Genomic DNA, 23,092 nt, shown 5'->3' on the forward strand with positions numbered 1-23,092 from the left:
GGTCCCTGGAGCAGCAGTGCTAACCACTGTGCCGTTTATCCATTCCCATGTAGGGCTAGACCAGGTAAGGGCGGCAGATTTCCACCCTAAAGGATATTAGTGAACCAGATGGGTTTTTATGACAATTGACAATGATCATCATTAGATTCTTAATTCCAGATTTTTTTTATTGAATTCAAATTTCACTATCTGCCCTGGTGGGATTTGAACCCAGGTCCCCAGAACATTACTGTGGGTCTCTGGATTACAAGTCCAGCGACAATACTACCATGCCACTTTAGTACTAAGCTAAGGAAAAGTTGGGGAGGAAAGAAAGAACCAAAGGATAGGGGGTGGCTGGAGAACTGGAGAGGTGAACTGATGAAAGGAATGATGGAGCAAAGCAGAAGGGGATGGTGAACAGACAGATAAAAATGGGTCTAAAGGAGGCAGCAGCAACTGTCAGGAAAATGGGAGCAGTGGGTATGAACCAAAATTGTCAAACTCATTGGAAAGCTGTAAATACTGAACCGAAAACTGAGGTCTTGTTTCTTGAACTCATGGTAAGATCATTGAAACAACGTCAGAAGCCAAGGAGAGAAAGGTCAGAGTGCAAATGGAATCACAGAAATTCTACAGTGCAGAAGGAGGCCATTCAGCCTATTGAGTCTGCACCTACAACAATCCCACTCAGGCCCTATCCCCATTACCCCCCATATTTACCCCACTAATTCCTCCAACCTACCCATCCTGGGATACTAAGGGGCAATTTAGCATGGCCAATCAACCTAACCCGCACATCTTTGGACCGTGGGAGGAAACCGGAGCACTTGGAGGAAACTCACACAGACACGGGGAGAACATGCAAACTCCACACATACAGTCACCCACGCCGGGAATCAAACCCAGGCCCCTGGAGCTGTGAGGCAGCAGGGCTAACCATTGGGCCACCGCGCCGCTCTATGGTGAACTAAAGTGGCTAAGAGGCCAACTAAAGTGGTGCAATTAATTTTAATATTCTGGTTAGGCTGTTAAACGTTTAACCTTTTGTTCCTTTGGGAGGCTGATCAACCAACATATGCGTCATCAGCTTTTCAAGCCAGTTTGTCAGCTGCCAATGTGATAGGTTATGCTGGAGGAGGTTGGGGGTGCAGAGTGGGGAGGTTGGAGGGGATGTTGTTGCTGGAGGGGGCGTTGCTTGGTGGGAGGTGTTGTTGCTGGAGGGGGCGTGGGTGGGGGGGTGTTGTTAGAGGGGTGGTGGTTATCGACAGCGCTGAATTGTTTTGTAAATGTAATGATTTCCTTGTAGCCGCTTTTACTAATACCAGTGATGAACTATCCTTAGAGAGTCAGCACTGGGCCTTCTATTTCACCAAGGTGACAGTCACTCTGCCCACAGTGCGGTGTAATGAAGGACAGATAAAAGCTACATTTATATAGCACCTTTCACAATGTCCCAAACCGCTTTACAGTCAATTAAGCACTTTTGAATTGTAGTCACTGGGATAACATAGGCAATGTTATCAAATGGTGGAGTAGGCTTGAGGGGCTGAATGGCCTACCTCAGTTCCTAATATGTCTGTTTCTATATCATTCTGGGATGGGATGCGATGGACCGGGCTCTATGTCATCCATAATTATCTTGCGAACATTGGGTGGAATCATGGCTGGAGTTCTGTTTATTTTACTGTTAATAAAAGTTTACTGCGAGCAGGTTTTATGGGGGGATATTGCCGGTCAGGAGTGCTTAATGGACTCGTAGTGACCCAGTAAAACTGTTTTACGCTGCACATGATTCTCAAGGGTCTTTGCCATTGACTTATTATTGTCCTTTGTCTACTCATCTACTCTCCCACTCTATCTTGGTGCTTTTTATTAGTTTTTTGAGGTATTGAAAGTCATGATAAAGCTGTGCTGCGTGGTAGAGGTTGCAAATATATTGCAGTCAGAAGCAGCAATCGGCAGAGTCTTCAGAGTTGCTGATGATCACAGAACAGATATGATTCTCAAGCATTCAGTCTTTGTCCTCTGACCTCCTGAAGGTTCTGTCGCACAGACAGACACACCTGAGGACCCAGAAACAGGCGGAACGCCGGGGCCCGCGACTTCTCTCCCTGGGTGAAGGTGATGACTCTCTTTTGCCAGTGTGTGAATTAACTTGCCCGTTGCTGTTTGACAGACACGCGGACATGCGCAATGGCAAACTGCCAGTATGGCTGCGATGAGGTGAATGGAGACATTCGGTGTCGCTGCCCCTCTTCCGGACTGCACCTCGGATCAGACAGAAGGACCTGTGTGGGTACGTATGTGGAGGACTTGTTCACCCTACAGCACGGAAGGAGGCCATTTAGCCCATTGCATCTGCACCGACCCTCCGAAAGAGCACTCTACCTGGGCCCACTGCCCCGCCTTATCCCCGTAACCCCGTGCATTGATTATGGCCAATCCCCCTAACCCGCACATTTTTGAACACTAAGGGGCAATTTAGCATGGCCAATCCCCCTAACCCGCACATCTTTGGACACTGAGGGGCAATTTAGCATGGCCAATCCACCTAACCTGCACATCTTTGGACACTAAGGGGCAATTTAGCATGGCCAATCCACCTAACCTGCACATCTTTGGACACTAAGGGGCAATTTAGCATGGCCAATCCACCTAACCTGCACATTTTTGGAGTGAGGGAGGAAACCGGAGCGCCGGGAGGAAACCCATGCAAGCACGGGGAGAATGTGCAAGCTCCACACAGACAGTGACCCCAAGCCGGGAATTGAACCTGGGTCCCTGGCACTGTGAGGCAGCAGTGCTAACCACTGTGCCACCGTGCTGCCCACATGGAGCAGTAGAATACATTTTTGCAGTGTGCCTTCACTGCGGAATCACGGGGCAGAAATAGAACCCAGGAAATATGAGTTGAGGTACAGATTGGCCGTGCTTCAGTAGAAGAACCCAAACTGCTTGAGGGACTGAATGGTCTGTTCATGCCCGCTTCCCCATTCATGGTTGGGAGTATCAGTTACTAGCTACTGCCGGCCTTCACAATCACAATAACCTCACAATCACCTCTGTAATCTCCAGATTGCTGGCCAACAGAAACTGACCAATCGGTAAAACAGAATTCTCAAAGGCAGCAGCCATTTAATTGCTGCTTGTTGTGTAACAGTGGGGTGGCACAGTGGTTAGCACTGCTTCCTCACAGCACCAAGGACCTGGGTTCGATTCCTGGCTTGGGTCACTGTCTGTGTAGAGTTTGCATGTTCTCCCTGTGTCTGCGTGGGTTTCCTCCGGCTGCTCCGGTTTCCTCCCACAGTCCAAAAATGTGTGGATTAGGTTGACTGGCCATGCTAAATTGCCCCATAGTTTCAGGAGCTTAGTAGGGTTAATAGGTAGGGCTATGGGGATTTGGGCTGGGTGGGATTGTGGTCGGTGCAGACTCGATGGGCCGAATGGCCTCCTTCTGCACTGTAGGGATTCTATGATTCTCTTGTGTAGAATTCTTCTCTTGCCTCTTGCTCCTGTCTTTTTATTTTGACTTTTGGGGATGGTATTGGATTAGTTTTGGTTTCATTAAAATGTACAGAATTGGTTCGGCTTTTTCTGAAGCCTGGAATCATCAGCCATTTGATTTATCGGGAGGATTCCAGAGCAGAGGAATCACGGAGAAGAATTGTCTTTTTGATTTCCTGACCTTTGCAAGTGGCTAGGGGAAGGCCACAGAGCAAAGAATGTCATGCCTGGCATATAGCAGCTTGCTCAGTGCACCCGTAGCCAAAGACCCCACTCTGCATACCACAGGCCACATTAACACATCACCTTTTCTTAACACACTGAAGTACGAGAGTGGGATTGAAGCCTAACTATATCCTGTAACCTCTGTGTCGGGCTGTGTCTTGTATCTCTGGAGTTCAGACGAATGAGGCGGGATCTCATAGAGACTTATAAAATTCTAACAGGACTAGACAGGGTAGATGCAGAGAGGATGTTTCCAATGGTGGGGGAGTCCAGAGCCAGGGGTCACAGTCTGAGGATTCAGGATAGACCATTTAGGACGGAGATGAGGAGACATTTCTTCACCCAAAGAGTGGTGAGCCTGTGGAATTCATTACCACTGGAAGTAGTTGATGTCAAAACATTGAATGTATTCAAGAGGCGGCTGGATATAGCACTTGGGGTGAATGGGATCAAAGGTTATGGGGAGAAAGCAGGATTAGGTTATTGAGTTGGATGATCAGCCATGGTCGTGATGAATGGCGGAGCAGGCTCGAAGGGCCGAATGGCCTCCTCCTGCTCCTATCTTCTGTGTTTCTATGAACTCCTCCCTGTTGCAGTAGCTCTTGCTGATGTGGCCCTGCTTGAGCCATGCAGAGCTGTGAACTGTGATAACCCACCAAACTGATTTAACCAGCGGCCTGCTAACAAATCCCTCCTGTGTGTGTGTCCTTCCAGATGTTGACGAGTGTGCCACTGGGAGAGTCGTGTGCCCGCAGTACCGGAAATGCATCAACACCTTTGGGAGTTACTACTGCAAGTGCCGCAATGGCTTTGAACTGAGGTACTACCATGGCAAATACCAGTGTCGAGGTGAGTCTCCTTAGCAACGGACAGATCTGCTGTCAGCTTATTTGGGCGTTTAGGTGCATTTGTGCTGGGTATTTTAATAGACAGAAAAACCACAGCCTCTCCACTCGCAGGATCACAGCACAATGTCTCACACATCGAGTTTTAGATTGTTTTATAATAATGTCACTGTCACATACAAAACACCAGTGCAATAAAACAGCAACTGAAGAATCCTCCCAGTTTAAAAAAATGATTTATTTGTATTTCTGTCAATTTAGCATCTTCTATTTCCTGCTCGTGACATGGTCACCTTTACTTTGGGGAGACCAAATGCAGATCGGGGGGTGGAATCGCTTTGCTGAATACCTCCATGTAGTCCACAACTGCAATACTAATCATAGACTAGAATCATAGAATGCCTATAGTGCAGAAGGAGGCCAATCAGCCCATCGAGACTGCACTGACACCAATCCCACCCAGGCCCTATCCCTGTAACCCCATGTATTTACCCTAGCTAGTCTCCCTGACATTAAGAGGAAATTTAGCATGGCCAATCAACCTAACCCACACATCTTTGCACTGTGGGAGGAAAATGGAGCACCCGGAGGAAAACCACACAGATACGGGGAGAATGTACAAATTCCACACAGTCACCCAAGGCCGGAATTGAACCCATGTCCCTGGTGCTGTGAGGCAGCAGTACTAACCACTGCGCCACCCCTAATCTTCAGGTCATTCTCCCTATCCCACCGTAACTCTGATTTCTGCTCCACACTGACCCCAGGGGGAGGTGCATACAAGCAGGTGTGATTGGTCCCAGCTGCCCATCCTCTACTGCTGCGATCAGGGGGATAAGTTCAGGAGGATCTTTTACTGTGAAAGTGTCTCTGTCAGATCTCACATGGGAGTGCTCAGTGCTGACACGATTAATTCCCTAATGTTGTACGTCTCAAAGAACAAAGAACAGTATAGCACAGGAAAAGGCCCTTCAACCCACCAAGTCCGTGCCGATCATGATGCCTCTCTAATCTAATATTTTCTTGCCTCTCCATGGTCCATATCCCTCTATTCACTGCCTATTCATGTATCTATCCAGATGCCTTTTGAACGTTGTTATAGAATCTGCTTCCACCACCTCCTCTGGCAGCGTGTTCCAGGCATTCACCACCCTCTGTGTGAAAAACTTGCCCCTTACATCTCTTTTAGACTTCCCCCTCTCACTTTCAACCTATGCCCCCGTGTATTTGACCCTTCGACCCTGGGAAAAAGACTCTGACTATCCACTCTGTCCAAGCCTGAAATAATTTGGTAAACCACTATCAGGTTCCCCCCTCATCCTCCGATTCTCCAGTGAAAACAATCCAAGTTTTTCAACCTTTCGTCATAGTCCATATCCTCCAAACCAGGCAACATCCTGGTAAATCTTTTCTGTACCCTTTTCAATGCATCAACATCAGTCTGGTAGTGTGGCGACCAGAATTGTACACAATACTCCAAATGTGGCCTAACCAAAGTCTAATACAGCTGCAACATGATTTTCCAATTCCTATACTCGATGCCCCAGCCGATGAAGGCCAACATGCCATCCGCCTTCTTGACCACCTGAGTTGCCATCTTCCGGGAACTGTGGATCTGTACGCCTCGATCCCTCTGTATGCTAATATTTCTAAGGGCTCTACCATCTACTGTATGCTTTCCTTCTGCAGTAGACCTTCCAAATCGCATCACTTCACATTTGTCCGGGTTAAATTCCATCTGCCATCTTTCGGCCCAGGTCCGCAGCCGATTTATATCCTGCTGTATCCTGACAATCCTCTTCACTATCCGCTACTCCCCCAATTTTTATATCATCTGAAAATTTACTAATCAGACCACCTACATTTTCCTCCAAATCATTACAAACAATAGTGGCCCCAGCACTGATCCTTGTGGAACACCGCTTGTCACAGACCTCCAGTTAGAAAAGTACCTTTCCACTGCTACTCTCTGCTTTCTGTGTCCAAGCCAGTTTTGTATCCATCTTGCCAGCTCGCCTCGGATCCCATATGACTTCACCTTCTATATCAGCTTGCCATGGGGAACCTTATCGAAGGCTTTACTAAAGTCCATGTATACAACATCCACTGCCCTGCCCTGGTCAATTTTTCTCGTCACTTCCTCAGAGAACTTGATCAAGTTTGTGAGACACGACCTCCCCTTCACAAAACCATGCTGCCTATCGCTAATAAGCCTATTCTCCTCCCGATGTCTCTTACTGAATATATCTCTCAAGATTAAACATTATCCCTAAAGAGAAATGCTGACGTGAATATTTCACAGCGATTCTTATTTTATTTCTTGCATCCCTGTCTTGATCAATTAATTCCACAAAATGCCACCACAATCCTACATGAACAAGGGGCTCTTTTTACTTTATTTTACTGGGTAATTTCTTTCATTATTTGTTGGTTTGTCAACCAGGACCCCACACAATTTCCAAAAATGTGTTGATAACACTTTAAAAATGAGCATTTGTTTTATTTTCAGTAGTCGATTTGAATGGGAGAGAAAGTTGACATAATTCTACAGTAAGACCTTTTCTATCATGTCCTGAGAGTAAGCTTTGGAAATTGGACTCTGTAGTGATGCTAACATAGGAAAGAGCAGGATGTAGGCCATTCGGCCCCTCGAACTTGCTCTGCCATTCACTCTGATCATGGCAGATCTTCTATCTCAGCAACACCTTTCCACACTATCCCCATAACCCATTAATTTACTGTTACTCTGAAACCTGTCAATCTCTGCTTTAAACATACTCAGTGGGGGGAAATTCTCTGGCTGGATTCACACCGGTGGGATTCTCTGGACCCACTGCGGTGAATGGAGATTTGGCTGAGGCCAATTTCTCCAACCTAGCATGCAGTGGCAGCGGGGCATGAAGGGCGGGAGAGTTTTAGCTCATGACTGAGCTTCCACACCCCTCTGGGGTAGAGAACTTCAAACATTGTTCTGAGTGAATAAGTCCTTCCTCACCTCAGTCCTAAATGGCCTAAACCTTATTTTGAGACTGGGTCCCCTGGTTCTAGACCCCTCGACCAAGGGGAAGCAACCGTCCTGCATCTACCCTGCACAGCTGGGGAGGCGATGGCCTAGTGGTATTATCGCTAAACTATTAATCCAGAAACTCAGCTAATGTTCTGGGGACCCGGGTTCGAATCCTGTCACGGCAGATGGTGGAATTCAATAAAAGATATCTGGAATTAAGAGTCTACTGATGACCATGAAACCATTGTCGATTGTCAGAAAAACCCATCTGGTTCACTAATGTCCTTTAGGGAAGGAAATCTGCCGTCCTTACCTGGTCTGGGCTACATATGACTCCAGAGCCACAGCAATGTGGTTGGCTCTTAACTGCTCTTGGGCAACTCAGAATGGGCAATAAATACGGGCCAGCCAGCGACGCCCATGTCCCACGAATGAATGAAAAGGAAAGCCCTCTTATATGTTTTGATGAGATTGTTTCTCATTCTTCTAAACTCTCGAGAATACAGACCCAGTCTCCTCAAACTCTCCTCATGGGACAATAATACCAGATTAATATTTATTACCCTGGCAAGCTGTGAATATCTTGTCCAAATTGACAACCTTTGAGCCTTTAATCGTCATGTACTTAAATGGTCTCCATCTTGCAAAAAGGATATGGAGACATTGGACAAGATGCAGAAAGATGTTTTTCTCGGATGATACCAAGACTAAGAAATTGTAATATTAGGAAAGATTGAACAGGCAAGAGCACTTTTCTCTCAAAATGAGAAAGCTTGGGGTGGAGGACGGGGTGGTGGGTGAAAGGTGGTGGGTGGATATCTTTAAATGTATGCAGAGGGTTGATAGAGTAGATGTAGAGAGATTTTATTCTCACAGATTGGGGGGTTAGGATTGTAATCATAAAATAGCCACTAATAAACCCAATAAGGAATTTTGGAGAAATGTCATTGCCCAGAGAGTGTTAGTGGGTGAAGCTCGCTACCAAAGTGAGCAGTTAAGGTGTCGATTTTTCTTTTATTATAGGGATGGTCAGCATGTATTGCCCATCCCTAGTCCTTGGAGGGCAGCTGAGAGTGAAACACATTGCTGTGGCTCTGAAGTCACATGTAGGCCAGACGAGGTAAGGACGGCAGATTTCCTTCCCTAAAGGACATTATTGAACCAGATGGGTTTTTTCGACAATCGACAATGGTTTCAAGGTCACCAGTAGATTCTTAATTCCAGATTTTTATTTATTGAATTCAAATTCCAACATCTGCCATGGTGGGATTCGAACCTGAGTCCCCAGAACACGAGCTGAGTTTCTGGATTAATAGTCCAGCGATAACACCACTAGGCCATCGCCTCCCCAAATGCCGATGCATTTAAGGGGAAGCTAGATAACTAACATGAAGGACAAAATGGGAATAGAGGGTTTTTGCTGATGGGGTGAGATGTAATAGGGTGGAAGGGAGGCTGATCTGGAGCTTGAATGTGGATCGGTTGGACTGACTGGCCCGTTTCTGTGCTGTTTTTTCTAAGAGATTGACAAACGTGTGACCATGATGTTTGTGCGGAATGAAAGACTACATTGACCCATTTGTTCCTCTCCATTCCAGATGTTGACGAATGTGCAAGTCAGATACACAAATGCAGTGCTTTTGCCATTTGTCGGAACACCCTAGGCTCGTACGAATGCAGGTGTAGAACTGGCTACAGGGGCAGAGGTTACATCTGCACATGTAAGTACCTCAATTCAAGCAGGGCACTCTGTTAAGCATCTCGTGTGTAGTAAAATACTTCCTTACTTTCCAATGAAGTTTGCAATGTTAAAAACGCGTTAAAATGGGGGAAGAGCATTGCGGGGGTGGGGGAGGAGAAGGGGGGTGGGGGACTAATTGGATACGTCTTTCACAGAGTCATCCCAAGCATGAAGGGCTGAGTGTTAAAAGTGGCGGAAGATATAACTGGAGCCTAGACTTTATACTCTTAAACTTCACACATTGTCCACCTTTTCCTTCATTTACCATAGTTTCAATGTCTCAAATTAAATGAGCACAGCTGCCTCCCTTGTTAATGCGCATCAGCTGAATACTGTGTGTGTTTGTGTGTGTCACAGCAATAAGGATTACGTAGGATATATGCACAGAAACAGGCCATTTGGCCCCACCAGTCCATGTTGGTATTCATGCCCTTCTTAGGGCTTATAGAATCCCTACAGTGCAGAAGAGGCCAATCAACCCATCAAGTCTGCACTGACTCTCTGACAGAGTATCTTACCCAGACCCTCTCCCCATCCTGTCACCCCACACATTTCCCATGGCTAAGCCACCTAATCTGCACATCTTGGGACACTCAAGGGGCAATTTTAGCATGGCCAATCCACCTAACCTGCACATCTTTGGACTGTGGAATGAAACCGGAGCACCTGGAGGAAACCCATGCAGACATGGGGAGAACATACAAACTGCACACTGTCGCCTGAGGCCAGAATTGAACCCGGGTCCCTGGGGTTGTAAGGCAGGAGTGCTAAGCACTGTGCCACCCTACCCTAGTAAGAAGTCTCACAACACCAGGTTAAAGTCCAACAGGTTTATTTGGTAGCACAAGCCACAAGCTTTTGGAGCACTGCCCCTTCATCAGGTGAGTGGGAGTTCTGTTCACAAACAGGGCATATAAAGACACAAACTCAATTTACAAGATAAAGGTTGGAATGCGAGTCTTTACAGGTAATCAAGTCTTAAAGGTACGGACAATGTGAGTGGAGAGAGGGTTAAGCACAGGTTAAAGAGATGTGTATTGTCTCCAGCCGGGACAGTTAGTGAGATTTTGCAAGCCCAGGCAAGTCGTGGGGGTTACAGATAGTGTGACATGAACCCAAGATCCCGCTTGAGGCCGTCCTCATGTGTGCGGAACTTGGCTATGAGTTTTTGCTCAGCGATTCTGCATTGTCGTGTGTTGTGAAGGCCGCCTTGGAGAACACTTACCCGAAGATCAGAGGCTGAATGCCCGTGACTGCTGAAGTGTCACATCAGCAGTCACGGGCATTCAGCCTCTGATCTTCAGGTAAGCGTTCTCCAAGGCAGCCTTCACGACACACGACAACGCAGAATCGCTGAGCAAAAACTCATAGCCAAGTTCCGCACACATGAGGACGGCCTCAAGCGGGATCTTGGGTTCATGTCACACTATCTGTAACCCGCACGACTTGCCTGGACTTGCAAAATCTCTCAAACTGTCCTGGCTGGAGACAATACACATCTCTTTAACCTGTGCTTAACCCTCCACTCACATTGTCTGTATCTTTAAGACTTGATTACCTGTAAAGACTCGCATTCCACCCATTATCTTGTAAATTGAGTTTGTATCCATATATGCCCTGTTTGTGAACAGAACTCCCACTCACCTGATGAAGGGGCAGCGCTCCGAAAACTTGTGGCTTGTGCTACCAAATAAACCTGTTGGACTTTAACCTGGTGTTGTGAGACTTCTTACTGTGCTTACCCCAGTCCAACGCCGGCATTTCCACATCACGGCCACCCTATCCTGCCACTCCTCCCAACTTCTCTATTCTAAATCTATCGCCGTAACCTTCTATTCCCTTCTCCGTCATAACATTATCTAGCTTCCCCGTAAATGCATCAAAACTTTTATCACATTAACATCTCCACTTTATAAAGTAAACTGAGGATTCAGTTTACCCCACATTTCGAAGATGATAATTATAAAGTTAATTGGACAGAAGCATGGAACAATTGCACTTTGGAAACAAACAGAAAAGCAACCTTGTTGGATTTGGAAGGAATTAACACAAAAGATATCGAATTTTCCGTCCCACTGAGATATTGCATCCGGTTATCTGTACTTCCTCCATATTTGTGAGTAACTGCCTCAGAGCAAAGATGGAAAGCCATGAGTGAGAAATATTGAGCATGAAGCTACATGGCACAGTGGTTAGCACTGCTGCCTCACAGCGCCAGGGACCCAGGTTCAATTCCCAGCTTGGGTCACTGTCTGTGTGAAGTTTCCTCTGCATGTTCTCCCCGGGTGCTCCGGTTTCCTCCCACAGTCCAAAGATGTGCAGGTTAGCTGGATTGGCCATGCTAAATTGCCCCTTAGTGTCCCAAGATGTGTAGGTTAGGGGGGGCATTAGCAAGGGGTTATACAGTGGGTTATGGGCCTGCTCTATCAGAGAGCCAGTGCAGACTCGATGGGTGGAACAGCCTCCTTCTGCACTGCAGGGATTCTATGATTCTATGATAGCCCCGATTCAATATGTAGCCAGGTGGACTGACAGGCAATGTCACTGAGTTTTGTGAGCAAGTTGATTTACAGTAAAATATTTACAAAGGAGTCATTCATCAATGGCGTTATCACTCTTATCTTTCAGTTGACAGACAGAGAATCAATGGAAAGTTCTCAGTTTCCCCAACTCCACCCAAAATCAACAATGAAACCATGAATAATGTTGACCTAGAGACTACCACCCCCACAGTCTCTGAAAGGAAAATAAACCCAGTGACCCCAGCGCGGAGATTTAACACCCCGCCGCCCTCTCCCAAGAAACCAGAGGTCAAAACAGAAGGTCCCACCCCTACTGCAAGAAGAACCACAACCATAGCCTTGACCACAACTTCAACCACACTCGCAACCACAGCCTCAACCACAATCGCAACTACAACCTCATCCACAGCTTTTACCACACTCGCAACTACAACCTCAACCACAGCGGCGACTGTGGACAACAGGATCCCTAACGAGGTGCCACGGCAAAGAGGAGACGTTTTCAGTAAGTACGGCAATCCTTTCAGTGCAATGTCGGTATACCTTGTTAGTCTGTGGCTTAGGGATCTGAAAATCATGGGTCAGAGTTAGGGTGATAGGCACAAAGTGGGATATCTATGAAATGACAACTGTATTCATGGATTTATGGGACAGGAAAATACTAGTACTCTGAGTCATTTTTTTGATTGATTGATTGATTGATGTAAAGAATTTGCATTTATATGGGCCCCTTAACTCACTTTTATGTGCTTTAAACCAATGAATCACTTTCGAAGTATAATTTTAGAAACATAGAAACTAGAAGCAGGAGTAGGCCATTCGGCCCTTCGAGCCTCCACCATTCATTATGATAATGGCTGATAATCAAATTCAATATCCTGATCCCCCCTTTCCCCTCCATACCTTTTGATCCCTTTAACCCCAAGGGCTATATCTAATTTCTTCTTGAAATCACACAACGTTTGGCCGCAACCACATTCTGTGGTAGTGAATTCTACACATTCACCACCCTCTGGCTGAAGAAATTTCTCCTCACCTCATTTTTTTACACCTTGTCCTCAAACTATGACCCCTAGTCCTGGACTCCCCCACCATTGGGAACATTCTTTCTGAATCTATCCTGTCTAACCCTGTTAGAATTGTATAAGTTTCTATGAGATCTCCTCTCACTCTTCTAAACTCCAATGAATATAATCCTAACTGACTTAGTCTCTCATATGATAAACCTGCCATCCCAGGAATCAGCCTGGTAAACCTTGGCTGTACTCCCTCTATAGCAAGGACATCCTTCCTCAGATAAAGACACCAAAACCGCACACAATACTCCAGGTGTGGCCTCACTACGCCCTATACAATTGCAGCAAAACATCCCTTTCCCTATACTCAAATCCTCTCGCTATGAAGGCCAACATACCATTTGCCTTCTTTACTGCCTGCTGTACCTGCATGCTTACTTTCAGCGACTGATGCACAAGGACTCCAAGGTCTCTTTGAGTATCTACCTCTCTCAATTTACACCCATTCAATTATAATCTGTCTTCCTTTTATTGCTATCAAAGTGGATAACCTCACATTGATCCACATTATACTGCATCTGCCATGCAAATGCCCACACACTCAGCCTGTCCAAATCATGTTGAAGCATCTCTGAATCCTCCTCACAGCTCACCCTCCCACCCAACTTTGTATCATCTGCAAATTTGGAGATAGTACATTCAGTTCTCTCTTCCATATCATGAATATATAATGTGAACAGTTGGGGTCCTAGCACAGGTCCCTGCAGAATCCCACTAGTCACTGACTGCCAATCAGAAAAAGACCCATTTATGCTAACTCTTTGCTTCCTATCTGCTAACCAGCTTTCTATCCATTTTCAAGACATTACCTGCAATCCCATGTGCTTTAACTTTACATAGTAGTCTGTTATGTGAAACCTTGTTGAAAGCCTTCTGAAAATCTAAATAAACTGCATCCACTGGTTCTCCCTGGACAACTCTACTTGTTACATCCTCAAAGAATTCCAATAGATTCGTCCAGCATGATTTCCCTTTTGTAAATCCGTGCTGACTTTGTCTGATTATACCACTGCTTTCCAAATGCTGAGTTATGAGAACCAGTGGATGTGGTTAGATAGATAAAAAGCTGGTTAGCAGATAGGAAGCAAAGAGTTGGCATAATTGGATCTTTTTCTGATTGGCAGTCAGTGACTAGTGGGGTTCCGCAGGGATCTGTGCTCGGAACCCAACTGTTCACATTATATATTAGTGATTTGGAAGCGGGAACTAAATGTACTGATAATAGACTCTAGTAACTTCCCCAGTACTGACGTTGTCACTAATATAACGTGGGAAAAACTGAAGCCACTTTTCACACAGCGCCATGATAACCACCAGGATTCGGTGATGTTGGGTTGAGGGATAAATATCTCTACTCTTTGAAAGGTCGGCTTTTATACATCTTTCTGAGATGGCAAATATGACCTCCAAGGTGACAGTCCCAACAATACAGCACTCCCTCAGTGTCAGCCCAAGATTTGTGCTCAGATCCCTGGAGTGAGACATGAATCCATGATGTAACTTTGATGCTGTCACTGAGCCATTGCTACCATATGTGGCTTAAAATGGGTTAATGTAGATGGTTAATCTAACACAGACAGAGCACGTCCCTAGGTCCAAGCACTCCTTGGCTTGAGTGTGCACCATTCCCCTTGCTAGGCTCCTGGGCATGCACTGTTGCTATATCGGTGATACTGTCGCTTATACAAGATTCCAAGTTGTTTGATGTATCATTGGATTGAATGATCTGTATTCAGCAATTGAGGGGGTTAGAAACTGACAGCCTTCTACGTGTCTACGCTCTGGTCAAGAATCTTCTACCATGTTGAAACATTTAAACCTGAGGTTCTCTCTGAGCCACCGATAAAGTCATGTTTGTAACCACAGGTAACACAGCCTTTGGGAAGCCCTTGCTGTTAAAAAGTAAGTGGAAATAAATAAATAGGGTGGCACAGTGGTTAGCACTGCTGCCTCACAGCTCCAGGGACCTGGGTTTAATTCTTGGCTTGGGTCACTGTCTGTGTGGAGTTTACACATTCTCCCCGTGTCTGCGTGGGTTTCCTCCGGGTGCTCCGGTTTCCTCCCACTGTCCAAAGATGTGTAGGTTAGGTGGATTGGCCATGCTAAATTGCCCCTTGGTGTCCCAAGATGTGTAAGTTAGATGGGAAATGTGTGGGGTTACAGGTATAGGGTAGGGGAGAGGGCCTGGTGAGATACTCTGTCAGAGAGTTAGTGCAGACCTAATGGACCGAATGGCCTCTTCTGCACTGTGGGAATTCTATGATTCTAAGTCTGACCCTGGGACATCTGTCTTAGCACAAAATATAATGGGAAGACAAAGTACTAATGTTGAAGGGAATGGAGTACAAAGGGGAGGAAGCTGATTCATTAGTGTAGGGTCTAGGTCAGACCCCATCTGGAGTACTGTGTTCATGTTTTGGACAGCCTAGCTCAGGGCGGATGTAGTGTAGGGAAAGGAAAAGAAAACAGTATTTCGTGGAAGTGAAGGGTACCAGTAATACTTGTCCAAACAACACTTATACACCTTATGAAGGAACTCCAGTATTAGTGGTGCCAGTATTACTGATTTTTACTGGGATTTAACAACCTTGAACAGTTTTTTTTCACTTCTGGGGATACTATAGCTCAATGTATTCCTTGAGGGCTCATCATATGGCTTGCTCCCCAAGCCATTAGTTGGCCAACACATCCATCCTTGTGACACAATGCCTTCCTACGCCAACTAAAGACTAATTACCCAATTGGATGATGCTTGGCTATCAACCAAACAGTTCCCCCCACCACCACCCCCCCGCTCCCCCACCCCATTTTCAATATTTTTTATATCTGTTAAAGAGAAATGTTCAAAGAAAATGACACTTTTTTTAATGTCCTGATGGTTTTTCTCCAGAGTCGCACACAGCAGTGTCCTGGAGATTGAGCTTCCGTCCCTGGAGGGTTGACAACCCTAAGGGGTGTAGCAATTCATTCACCAGAATAATATCGGGGCTTAAATGATTCAATCCTAAGGACAGGTTGCATGAACTGGCATTGTTGTCCATTGCATGGAGCAGGACTAACACATGCCCATTCGCGGGTAGCCATTATTGAACTAACTCTATTTACACCTCCCCAACAGGGAGGGCAGCAGAGAGGGCAATAGAACAAAATGCTCAGCCTTTGCAATTGATGGTTCTCTCCCTGCGAGTTCAAGAAGATTTAAGGGACAATCTCATCAAGGTGTTAAAAATGTTTGAAGGGACAGGGGTAAATACCAAGGAAGCTGTTTCCTTTGGTGGAGGGGGAGTCCAGAACAATTAAAGTATAAAGTTAGAGCTAAGCCATCTAGCAATGAAATCAGGAATTAAGCACCTTTTAACACAAAGGATAGTGAAAATCTGAAATCACTCCACCAAAAGGCTGCTGGATTTAGTTAACGATATAAGAAGGATAGGGAACAAATACGGGTAAATGGAGTTGAGCTGTGGAACGTAGGTTTGGGAGCCTTCTAGAGGCTGCAGCGGGATGCCATGGCGAGTACATGAAGGAGATGTTGCCACAACATGGAGATGTCCTCTCTCCAAATCTACAATAAAATAAGCCTATGCAGTTGGGCCACCACTCCTGAGGGAGGGGACAGCACAGGGTGACGTGTGGCTATAGCTGAACCCAAACAGGAAGGGAAGACCTCTAAGGATCTCTTGGCTGCCTGGTGTGCTAACCCGCTGCCCCCTGCCCCACCCCCCAACCACTACTATCCCACCGACCAGGCGGCCATCACTGTTCCCCACCACCTCCAGGAACTTGGAGGCTGACTTGTGGGCATATTGTCCAGCCTCAACCTTCCCCATGCTTCCCCCGGCATCCAGGGTCCAGATGCAGCTGGTGAACTCCGTGCCCATTTGCCCCACTACCTGCCCCTCCCGAGGGCTTTGAATTCAGCCCCTCAGGCTCTGACGGGGTGAAGGCCTCAGCGAATGCTGCTCAGCTCTGCCATCACCCTCGGGGTCTCCTTCCTTCCTTCAGGGCTAGCGATAAGCTCCCCTCAACACCTCAGCAGAGATGGGGAGAGGGTAGCTGGAAGGAGCACCTGGGGTATTATCGCAAGGCACATCTGCCATGTCACCAAGCAAAACAACTGCCTCGACTGTCTTAACGAAAGCCAACTTTCTACTAACCTCAGGCTTTGGCCTTGGGATAGGCTTCCTGCCCCTCCAATGTGAACAATACTGCCGGAGCCCATTTCCTCTTAGTTCTGACATTCTGGCTCCAAGTCTGCAGTTTGGCCTTTTGCTGAAGCTCCTTCAGTTCTGTGCCAGCTTCCTGACAGCAATAAGCCAAACCCTCGTCTATTTCAGGCAGTGGTTATGTTAACAAGGAACAATTGGCCTGGGAATGAATTCCGACGTGTTTGTGCAATTCTTTGGAACTCGCGAGGGTCACACAGTGGGTGCAAAGATGGGAGACAGCGGTTGGGGAGGGAAGTTGTCCAATGAGGTTGTCCGCTGTTACCTTTCACATCACTGTGTGCTCTGATCATAGTGGCAGCTGCCATGGTTTTGGTGAATCTATTCCTAACCAAAGCCAATATGGGGCTGCTTGCGCCATATTCCTTCATATTTCTTGACCCCCTTTTAGCAAGAATTTTGTTATTTGTCAAGATGAAGTAGCAATGGATGCTCGCACATTATAGGCATCTCAATAATCCCAGTTCAGGACAGTTACAGGAGGGAAAAGAAGAACATCAAAGCTTTTGTCCCAGTAATGGGTCAAAATTGGCAAATCATGTTGCAGCTTTATCGAAACTTAGTTAGGCCACACTTGGAATACAGTGTTCAATTCTGGTCGTCACACTGCCAGATGGATGTGGAGGCTTTTGGAGAGGGTGCAGAAAAGATTTACCAGGATGTTGCCTGGTATGGAGGGCATTAGCTATGAGGAGAGGTCAGAGAAACTTGGTTTGTTCTCACCGCAACGACGGAGGTTGAGGGGCGACCTGATAGAAGTCTACAAGATTATGAGGGGCATGGACAGAGTGGATAGTCAGAAGCTTTTTCCCAGGGTGGAAGAATCAATTACTAGGGGGCATCGATTTAAGGTGTGAGGGGAAAGGTTTAAAGGAGATGAACGAGGCAAGTTTTTTTTACACAGAGGGTGGTGGGTGCCTGGAACTCGCTGCCAGGGGAGGTAGTGGGAGCAGATACAGTAGTGACTTTTAAGGGGCGTCTTGACAAGTACATGAATAGGATGGGAATGGAGGGATATGGTCCCCGGAAGAGTAGGGGGTTTTAGTTCAGTCGGGCAGCATGGTCGGTGCAGGCTTGGAGGGCCGAAGGGCCTGTTCCTGTGCTGTAATTTTCTTTGTTCTCTTTGAAAACTTTCCTCTTTGCGAAATGTAGGGAAATTTTAAAGGTGTTTATAAAAAATTGAAGAAAACACAGAGCCAGTAAAACTCTGGAAATGCCTGTTACTGGGTCTGAACTATCATAGAAACATAGAAACCCTTCAGTACAGAAAGAGGCCATTCGGCCCATCGAGTCTGCACCGACCACAATCCCACCCAGGCCCTACCCCCATATCCCTACATATTTTACCTAGTTAACTAGTATCATAGAGGCTGCATTTGCTACTCTCGCTGTGCATCAGCCAGGATCAGAATGAATGGCAGAGCAGGCTTGAAGGGCCGAATAGCTTACTCCTGCTTGTAGCTTGTGTGTTTCTATGCACTGTTGTATGCGGATGACAGGCCTAGGTTCACAGCCATGATGTTTACTGGGGGAAGTGTGCAGCAGGGCGCACGCAATGTCATCACTGGCCCAGGCTGCATGAGCAGAACATGTTGTGAATTTTTATCCTGGACTGTCACTGATGGACTTTGGAAACTCCTCTTTACAGAGGACTAGAAGGGAAGGATTTGCAGATGGGAAACTGAAATCTCGTCCTCAGTGAGATGTTTTACCGCAGTCATCTTAGTGAGTGTTTCTAAAAGCTGTCTTCTCGTCTGCAAATCCCTCCACTCTGTCACTCTGAGTCCCAGGCTGCAGGTCCCAGCATTGGAGCCATTGGATGCCGGCACACAGAATCATAGAATCCTACAGTGCAGAAGGAGGCCATTCGGTCCATCAAGTCTGCACCGACCACAATCCCACCCAACCCTATCCCCATAACCCCATGCATTTACCCTAGCTAGTCCCGCTGACACTAAGGGGAAATTTAGCATGGCCAATCCACCTAACCCCGCACATCTTTGGACTGTGGGAGGAAACCGGAGCACCCGGAGGAAACCCACGCAGACATGGGGAGAACGTGCAAACTCCACATGGACAGTGACCCAAGCTGGGAATCGAACCCGGGTCCCTGGCACTGTGAGGCAGCAGTGCTAACCACTGTGCCACGGTGCCGCCCATGCGCAGACGACTGTGCATGTGCAGCTTGGTATCGGCAGCCATCTTGAGCAGCCATATTGCACTGACAGGAGAGATGGCGTACCTTAAAACGGAACTCCAGTTCAGGGCAGTGCTTTTTTTTTCCCTTCTGGGAATCTTCCCCCAACCCCCGATGCATCTTGATCTCTGCTTTGGGACAACAGCGTCGGTGCCGGGTTGTGACGTTCAAGCTGTAAGTGAGCTGGGCTGCTTGGTGCTGTATCATAGCCAACTTTACGCAGTGTGCTGAGTTTAGACAGAGGCCATCAGCGCTCAGAATAGGAGGAGATTTCCTGCAATCATCATGGCCAACCAGAGGTCAATTTGCTGGCCAATCTCCTCACCAAGTTTCTCAGATTTCTTTTTGCACAGTAACTTTTTTTTAACCCTCTGATGGCAGGAGGAACTTTATCAACCAATGCAAATGGAAAATTGTCGTTGCCTTCAGCATAAGAGAATATAGAAAAAAACTGAATGAGGTTTTATCTGTAATGACAACGGAGCAGATCTTGATTTTATTTAATAAAGTAAAAGGAATGTGCCAGTCCATTACAGTCAACATGAATAAAAATGGTGTGGAAAGTCGGTCAGACTGATTGTCAATCGAATGTTTTGCAGTATTGTCGAGATCTACACAGAGGGCAGCACGATGGCACAGCGGTTAGCACTGCTGCCTCACAGCTCCAGGGACCTGGGTTCGATTCCCGGCTTGGGTCACTGTCACTGGGTCACTGCCAGAGAGTGGTGAACCTGTGGAACTCTTTGCCGCAGGAGGTTGTGGAGGCCAGGTCATTGAGTGTCTTTAATACAGAGATAGGTAGGTTCTTGATTAATAAGGGGATCGGGGTTATGGGGAAAAGGCAGGAGAATGGGGATGAGAAAAATATCAGCCATGATTGAATGGCGGAACAGACTCGATGGGCCGAGTGGCCTAATTCTGCTCCTATATCTTATGGTCTGTATGGAGTTTGAACGTTCTCCCCGTCACCGTGTGGGTTTCCTCCGGGTGCTCCGGTTTCCTCCCACAGTCCAAAGATGTGCGGGTTAGGTTGATTGGCCATGCTAAATTGCCCCTTAGTGTCAGGGATGCATAGGTTAGAGGGACTAGTGGGGTAGTTGTGTGGGATTACGGGAATAGGGCCTAGGTGGGATTGTTGATGGGTCGAATGACTGCACTGTAGGGTTTCTATGATTTTTATGATTGAATAAGTACCATGTAATGCATCTAATTGATTGAACTAGCTACACCGCCCACCGACCACATCACCCAGGCTATGAAAGCTCTCATCAACTCCATTAGGTTTACATCCTGGTTGGCATTCCGAGAATTGCTGTCATGTTTTGCATTCATTTTGCCTGGTGATGTACTCATTCATAGCCCGACAAGTCCAAAGCTCATTCTTGAAGCAGCACATTCCTGGGTACATCTCGACAAGCTTCCTAACTGCAAAGTAAAACACAAACCAAGATCTATCGATGGAATTGCTATATCGGTGGGCCCTTCACACACACACACCCCAGTATTTATAAATTTATGCTTGAGTTGAGGAACACTAGCTCTCCTTCATAAATTTGAGATCTGAGAGTTCATAGAATCATAGAATCCCAACAGTGCAGAAGGAGGCCATTCAGCCCATCGAGTCTGCATCGACCACAATCCTCCCCAAGGCCCTATTCCTGTAACCTCATATATTTACCCTGCTAATCCCCCTGACACTAGAGTCAATTTAGCATGGCCAATCAAGCTAACCCACACATCTTTGGACTGTGGGAGGAAACCGGAGCACCCGGAGGAAACCCACGCAGACACAGGGAGAACGCGCAAACTCCACACAGACAGTGACCCAAGTCTGGAATTGAACCCGCGTCCCTGGCGCTGTGAGGCAGCAGTGCTAACCACTGTGCTACCCCTCGGTTGTGGTGTTCATTTATTGATTTGAACACAGGCTTTTGCTTTTCTGTTTTTTCAATGGATTGGAAAGTTCTTGGACTTTCAACTCACCCCATTCTGACTTGGAAATATATCGACAATCCATCACTGTCATTCAGTCAGAATCCTGGAACTCCCTCTTTAACAACACTTTGCGTGTACCTACACTAGTGGTTCAAGGAGGCAGCTCAACACCACCCCTCTCAAAGGCAAATATGGTTGGGCAATAAGTTCTGGCCTTGCCAGCAATGCCATATCCCATGAATGAAATACAAGGAAAGCACAGAAATGAAAAAGGGTGGCACAGTGGTTAGCATTGCTGCCTCACAGCGCCAGGAACCCGGGTTCAATTCCGGCCTTGGGTGACTGTGTGGAGTCTGCACGTTCTCCCTGTGTCTGCGTGGGTTTCCCGTGGGTGCCCCGGTTTCCTCCCACAGTCCAAAGAAGTGCAGTTTAGATGGATTCGGCCATGCTAAATTGCCCCTTGGTGTCCAAAGATGTGTAGGTGAGGTGGATTGGCCATGCTAAATTGCCCCTTGGTGTCCAAAGATGCGTAGATGAGGTGGATTGGCCGTGCTAAATTGCCCTTTGGTGTCCAAAGATGTGTAGGTTAGGTGGATTAGCGGAGTTATGGAGATAGAGCGGAGGGGAGGGCATGGGTGGGATGTCCATTCAGAGAGTTGGTGTAGACTCGATGGGCTGAATGGCCTCTTTCTGCACTGTAGGGATTCTATGGTTCTAAATGGGTGTTTGCTGTTCTGAAGGAGCAGCCGCCAGTATCTCAGTGTGCACCCTCCCTGACTCAAATTTGAACTCTGATTGAAAAGATCTCTTTGCGTGTTTGCCCTGCCCTGGGGGAACAATTAGACTGAGAGGGACAGAGAATTCTGGATCTCACTCAAACTACCTAGGATGAGTCTAAGATTCACATAGCGTGAGGCGGTGACTAACATTCATCCGACTGCTTGAGACCTGGCTTGCAGCTAGTCCACACCAAATACCAGTTCATCAGTGTGATATAACCATACATCTCATTCGACTGGCATTCACCAAAGATAACTCAGGCCTCTGCAGCACGTGGTGTGAATGTGAAAGGAAAGTTGCCTCACATGGCAGTTTGAATATAGTACTCTCGCTGAGAGGAATGATAAAGCTTCTTCTAGCATAGCTGTGGCATGCTGGGTAGTTTCGTTTGGCCACTAATCTTCATTACAGCCAATGGAATCTTGGCATTGACCCCATTCTGCACACAAAATATTCTGACACGAAAAACCAGCAGCGCAAATAGAAAAGCAATTAAATAGGTACCTGGTGTTTTTGCCAAGGATAGATTTGTTTTTGAGAAGAGGCCGCATCCAGTTGCTGGCTTTGTGTCAATGTTATTCTTAATTCTTTCAATTCCTCCGAAGCATGAGCAATGAAGAATTGATAGTTTGGCTGCTGGAATGAAGTGTAATTCATTTCTCCCCCATTCGCGCACCCCTTCATCCTCCTCACTTCTAGAAAGTGCTGTAGCCTTTTCCAATTCAGGGACTTGGAGCCGGTAACGCATTCTGTTTGGATGTGGCAGCCTCAGTGGTAGCACTCTCGCCTCTGAGTAGGAAGTTTGCGGGTTCAAGCTCCCTGGGAGGTTCCAGAGAAACTGAACATGCCATCGAGGCTGACATTTCAAAGCATTGCTGCACTGTTGGACATACTCTCCTTTGGACGAGACTTTACACTGAGGCCACACCTGCCTCTCTGATGGGTACGAAAGATCCCATAAACTTATTTCAGTTTGAGGATAAGGGGTAAACCTTTTAGGACTGAGTTGAAAAGAAATGTCTTCACCCAGAGAGTGGTGAATCTGTGGAATT

The 23,092-nt window shown here is 46.7% G+C and overlaps 1 protein-coding gene across 5 annotated transcripts in view; it reads left to right on the plus strand.

The window, feature by feature from the left end:
* The window catches only part of npnta (nephronectin a), a 76,486-nt gene that overhangs the window by 36,749 nt on the left and 16,645 nt on the right, over positions 1–23,092 (plus strand). For 4 of the 5 annotated variants that reach the window (XM_078209286.1, XM_078209305.1, XM_078209268.1 and 1 more), the window contains 4 exons: positions 2,159–2,278; positions 4,426–4,560; positions 9,162–9,284; positions 11,933–12,331. In XM_078209286.1, coding sequence (XP_078065412.1) covers positions 2,159–2,278; positions 4,426–4,560; positions 9,162–9,284; positions 11,933–12,331 — 777 coding nt within the window. The remainder of the gene's footprint in view (positions 1–2,158; positions 2,279–4,425; positions 4,561–9,161; positions 9,285–11,932; positions 12,332–23,092) is intronic. The other variant, XM_078209277.1, reaches the window with a different exon arrangement.

The sequence above is a fragment of the Mustelus asterias genome, chromosome 1, assembly GCF_964213995.1.
Source record: "Mustelus asterias chromosome 1, sMusAst1.hap1.1, whole genome shotgun sequence".
Lineage (NCBI taxonomy): Eukaryota > Metazoa > Chordata > Chondrichthyes > Carcharhiniformes > Triakidae > Mustelus > Mustelus asterias.